Source organism: Otolemur garnettii, unplaced genomic scaffold (assembly GCF_000181295.1).
Source record: "Otolemur garnettii isolate 467f Iridium unplaced genomic scaffold, OtoGar3 scaffold00094, whole genome shotgun sequence".
In the NCBI taxonomy this organism is placed as follows: domain Eukaryota; kingdom Metazoa; phylum Chordata; class Mammalia; order Primates; family Galagidae; genus Otolemur; species Otolemur garnettii.
This window is the reverse complement of record NW_003852489.1, coordinates 3,331,557-3,337,155: the sequence shown is the minus strand read 5'-3', so window position 1 is coordinate 3,337,155 and position 5,599 is coordinate 3,331,557. Positions and strand designations below refer to the sequence as shown.

The window sequence follows — 5,599 nt, the reverse complement described above, 5'->3', positions numbered from 1 at the left end:
TGTGGCGGGTGCCTGTAGTCCCAGCTACTTGGGAGGTGGAGGCAGGAGACTCACTTGAGCCCAGGAGTTGGAGGTTGCTGTTAGCTATGATAACACAGCACTCTACCCAGGGCAACAGCTTGAGGCTCTGTCTCAAAAAAAAAGAAAGGAAAAATTAAATTTAAATAAAAAATTTGGGCTGGTCTGATGGTAGTGAGCTATCTCAACTTGAGTGTTCACTAGTCAGTTACTGATTGAATTCCTCGTACTCTTTTCCCGCTTTCTCACTACTGCACTTGACTAGTCTTAAAAAAAAAAAAAGTAGATATATACCCTTGCTCTAACACCTTCAATTCTTGCATTCTTTACATTATCTCTTCTGGAAGGACATTGTAGAAAGCACATCCCAATTATAGGAAAGCTGAATATAGCGGATACCCTTTTGCTCTTACGGTTATGTCTGACTGCTCAAGTAAAGTGGCAAGAAGTGCAAAGAAGGGGATGTAGGTCTGACTTCTGCACAGTCTGTGATTCCTTCTTACTGAGAAATGTTCTCTCCCGGCTTCACAATCTGGAACTTTCTAACTTCATTTGCGCTAGTAGGTAGAACGGAAGTCTTTTTTTAAAAACCTTATTATCTTTCAGAGAAAGAGAACTAATAACTACTAATCCTCTGGCGCCAGATTTTTCAAAGTGTGATCCGCAGCCCACCTGCAGCCGAGTCACCAGAGTGGCTGCTGAAAGCAGGGATTTCTTGGGCCCCACCCTAGAATGTAGGCGTCTGAATAGCAGGGGGTGTGGCTCTGAAGTCAGCCCACCTCAGTAGCAGGCCAGGTGGTTCCGAGCATTTGCGCCAAGTTTTAGATCCGCGAGGTGCCGCCCCCTCGGTTAGGGGGCGGGGCGCAGGGGCGCGTCACTCTCCGGTGGCGGGCGCTGGCCGAGGCCGGAGGCGCGCTTCTTTGGGAAAGCGAGCTCCCAAGTCTCGTGTCCGCCCCCTCACCGCGGGAACTAGGTGCCCGCCTCCCCTCCATTGGCGCCCTGCACGCATGCGCGCCGCGCCTTCCCGGTCTTCGCCGCTCCTCCAGCTGCCCTGGTTACCGTTAGTGTTTGCGAATTCTCAGTAGTGCCTTCGCTGGAGACCAGCGTCGCCTAGCTCGCGCGCCCGCGTCACGTGGGCCGAGGCGCCCTCGCGGTCGCTGGCGGGCGGCTAAGCCGGGAAGAAGCTGCGGACACCGCTCGCTGTCCCTCTGCGCTCCAGCAAAAATGGCGAAATGGGGGTAGTCGCCTTGGAGCCCGAAGTGATGGGGCGCGCAGGTGGGGCGGTTGTCGGAGCCCCCTGAGGTGTGTGCCTGGCTATTCTCAGCGATTTGACTGGGAGACCTCGGGCTGTCGCCTAAGAGGTCAGAAGACAGAGACCGCGGGGCGCCGAGGGCCCCGCCGAGAGCCGGAGGCAATGGATGAACAGAGCGTGGAGGTGAGGAGAGTGGTGGTTTGTCTCCCCCTTCAACCCAAAGAGCTGTTTTTATTCGGGGCGCCGTGCCCTCGTCCTTTCTCCGGCAAGGCACCCCACGCCGCCCCTGCGGCTGCGGAGAGCGCTGAGCTGGTGGGGAGGACGCAGTGCTCTTTCTGCAGCCCTCTGGTGCCTCGTGCTCAGATTGTTCTCCAGTCAGGTGGTGCATAGCCTGCCGTTTTCAAGGATGTCTTGTCACCTTGATGCTCATCCCCACCGGGTATTTTCAAACTGTAAGCTGTGCAGAGCAAAACTGCAGATTCATCAGATGAATGTTCTTTGCGATTCGCCACCAGTTATTGGGAATTGATGAGCTGATCCCATCTTCTTCTGAATGGATAATCATCTTTCCCACAGCACTACATTTTGCAGGCTTCTCTTCCTAGATTGAATGAGCATGTACTCACATTGTCTTGTTCTACTGTAGTTTCCAGAACACACCATACTTTTTATATCTTGACTCTTGCAAGCTGTGATTTCAGAGGTTTGGGATATTGACGTAAAGGTTAGGAACATAAAAAAAGAGTATGTTTATTGGACATACATGTAATCACTTTCAAATACCAAAATACTAACTCCGTGAATCTTAGTAAGAGGTAAATAAGTTACCGGGTACTCGATTTGAAACAAGTTCATCCAATAAGCTTGTTGCCCACCTCCTAGCTGGTTACAAAACTTCCATCTGGCAGGTTCTTTCTGGCCCTGCAGAGTCATGATTAGACTCAACGGTTCACGGTTTTCTTCTCGATTGCTCATGTGAAAGTATTTTAAAGGTTCTGTAAACTTACTTTAGATTTAGGAAAGTTTAATTCTCCTGAAGTGGCATAAAATGTCATACTGTACAAATAAATTTAAAATATGCAGTAACAGTACGTTTAATTAATATCTGTTTTGTTTTAATCTCTCAGTTCCTAAATTGATTAAACTGAGGCTTGGAAAGATAATACTATTTCTTCTGGGTTTTTAAAATTTTATTTTATTATTTTTTGGAGACTATCTGTCACCCAGACTGGAGTGCAGTGACATAATCATAGCTCATTATAACCTCAAACTCCTGGGTCCTAGTGGCTTTCTTGCCTTAGCCTCTCGAGTAACTAGAGTACAGTCTGGGGCTGGCTCACCTGGCTTTTTTTTTTTTTTCTATTGACATGTTGTTTTTTCCCTAACCACTGCTTCTTAAAGCTATCACCAAAGTTTTCAGTAGGGGGGAAAGCTTAGGCTCAACTAAGTAGCTAGTTGCTTTTAAGCATCAGGACAGAAATTCAAATTTCTGGATTCTGAATTAGTGTCTCTCTTTATCAAAGGCTGCTGCCATAAGGATAAGTGTCTTTTTCGGAGTTTTTTTGCCTTAGCAATTTATCCCCTTTTGGGAAATTGCAGAAAAAGTAAAAAAATTCTTTGTGCCCATTCATTCATGCAGTCTGCCTTTTTTCCTTATTGTTATACACCATAAGCATTTTTCTGTATCATTGAATCAAGAACTTTTCTAGCGACTATCAATCTATGTGTAACTGCCATAATTTACTTAATATTTGCACATGTGGGCTGTATCACATTCTTGTCACTATGTATGATTAATGCTTCAGTGAAAGTATTTGTGCGTAAGTCTATTTGTATTTCATGTCTTTCCTTGGAATAAAATCATTATGAAGCTTAGAAAAAAGGGAAGCACATTTTCTAGGGGATGCTCTCAGGTTCCCTGGACCTTCACTAACCAAGTCTTGCCATGTAATATATACCTCTGCAAGTTGGCCACTGAAGGGACTATAACAAACTGGTCAACATCTGGAGGTGGTTGACATAAGGAACTGGGCCTAACGTACTGATAAATACATGTACTTTACTTTCTTGTACAGTTTTTATTAGGGAATATTATATGAAATGTGTAATCAAAACAGTAAAATCATACACATAGTATCATACAAAATCAGTATATTTAGCTGTTTTTTCATGGTTTTAATCATTCTTTCTAAAAAGAGAGTCAATCTTGGTTTGTTTCTTATTACTACTAATGTAAGTGGAGAAAGCTCTTGAAATGCTGCTACACCACTCAGCATACCTGGGCATTTTTCCACAGCAAATGACTTCAACTGCATTGTCAGATTCCTGACATCGTTTTCCTTTTGGTGTCTGCCATTTCTGTGTCATCCACTTCATCAGCTGCTTCATGCACTTTTATGATGTTCTATAGTTGGCTCAATATCACTTGGAAAATTGCTCCTGGTTCAGGTTCATTATAAGTTGCCACCTTGTCATCTTACAACCTTTAAAATCTATTCCTTTCAATTCTGCCGTGGGAGATGGATTGTCTGATAGGACCAAAACACCATACTCTTGGGTTGTGACAAATTTAACTTTCTTGAAACACTTCTGTATAGTTTCTGGCTGAACTTTATTCCACAGAGGACAGCATCCAGAGTGCTAACTGATTCAGCGGATGAAGTTGCTTCCCACAGGTGGACCATAAGTTTGTGTGTGAGTAATGACCCACTGCAGGTGCTGGGCTTGGTAGTGCATTTTAAATGTTTTGATGATGCCTTGGTCAAGAGGTTGGATTTTTGAGGTAATGTTTGAAGTTAGAAATTTCATTGTCATATTTGTGAGATGATTCACTTGGGTAGGGCGGTGGCCAGTACAGTTGTCTATTGTTTTTTTTTTTTTTTTTTTTTTTGAGACAGGAGCCTCAAGCTGTCCCCCTGGGTAGAGTGCCGTGGCATCACAGCTCACAGCAACCTCCAACTCCTGGGCTCAAGTGAGTCTCCTGCCTCAGCTTCCCAAGTAGCTGGGACCACAGGCGCCCACCACGATGCCCAGCTATTTTTTGGTTGCAGCCGTCGTTGTTTGGCGGGCCCGGGCCGGATTCAAATCTGCCACCTTAGGTGTATGTGGCTGGTGCCTTAGCCACTTGAGCCACAGGTGCCGAGCCACAGTTGTCTGTTGTTGTTAGGCTAGACGATTTCTTCTTTATTTCTCAGTTAATAACCTTACCTACTCCTCAAATAGAGCACCAGTCAGCCATGTGCATTTTGTTTGATCTCCAAGTGATGGGTAGTTCTTTGGACTTTAGGGTTTGTTTGTTTGTTTTTTGAAACAGAGCCTCAAGCTGTCGCCCTGGGTAGGGTGTCGTGGCATCACAGCCCACAGCAACATCCAACTCCTGGGCTCAAGCAATTCTCCTGCCTCCGTCTCCCAAGTAGCTGGGACTACAGGCACCCGCCACAATGCCCAGCTATTTTTTGGTTGTAGCCTTTATTGTTGTTTGGCAGGCCCAGGCTGGATTCGAACCCACCAGCTCAGGTGTATGTGACTGGCGCCTTAGCCGCTTGAGCCACAGGCGCCGAGCCCAGGTTCTTTTTTTTTTTTTTTTTTTTTTGAGAGAGAGAGTCTCAAGCTGTTGCCCTGGGTAGAGTGCTGTAGCATCACAGCTCATAGCAACCTCAAATTCTTGGGCTTAAGCTATCCTCTTGCCTCAGCCTCCTAAGTAGCTGGGACTACAGGTGCCTGCCTCAGGGCCTGGCTATTTTTTGGTTATAGGTGTCATTGTTGCTTGGTGGGCCTGGGCTGGATTCAAACCCACTAGACCAGCTTTGGTGTATGTGGCTGACACCCTAGCCGCTTGAGCTACAGGTGCTGAGTCAGGGCTTCAGGTTCTTGAATGTGCATGTTTCTAAAGAGTTTCTCTCCGATTGAACTAGCACAGAGCAGAACTATGAAATATTCTAATGGCAACATCTTTGGAAAGTTTTTCTCTCTTTTGTCACCTTTCATGAAGATGAGACTTCTGGTGGGGATCACCTTGAGAAAGAATCTGTGCTCATAAGCATTAAAGTTAAACATGTCATCTCAGTGCCTGTAGCTCAGTGGCTAGGGCACTGGCCACATATACCGGGACGGGTGGGTTCAAACCTTGCCCAGGTCTGCCAGAGAACAATGACAACTACAACAAAAAAATAGCTGAGTGTTGTGGCAGGCACTTGTAGTCCCAGCTACTTGGGAGGCTGAGGCATGAGAATCGATTAAGCCCAAGCGTTTGAGGTTGCTGTGAGCTGTGATTCCACAGCACTTTACTAAAGGCAACATAGTGAGGTTCTGTCTCCAAAAAAAAAAAAA

The 5,599-nt window shown here is 45.9% G+C and overlaps 1 protein-coding gene across 1 annotated transcript in view; it reads left to right on the top strand.

Moving 5' to 3' along the window:
• Positions 1 to 1,065: 1,065 nt before the first annotated feature.
• Positions 1,066 to 5,599, top strand: part of TRIM37 (tripartite motif containing 37) — a 144,889-nt gene continuing 140,355 nt past the window's right edge. Inside the window, exon 1 of the mRNA XM_003795582.3 lies at positions 1,066 to 1,453. Coding sequence (XP_003795630.1) covers positions 1,433 to 1,453 — 21 coding nt within the window. The 5' untranslated portion in view covers positions 1,066 to 1,432. The remainder of the gene's footprint in view (positions 1,454 to 5,599) is intronic.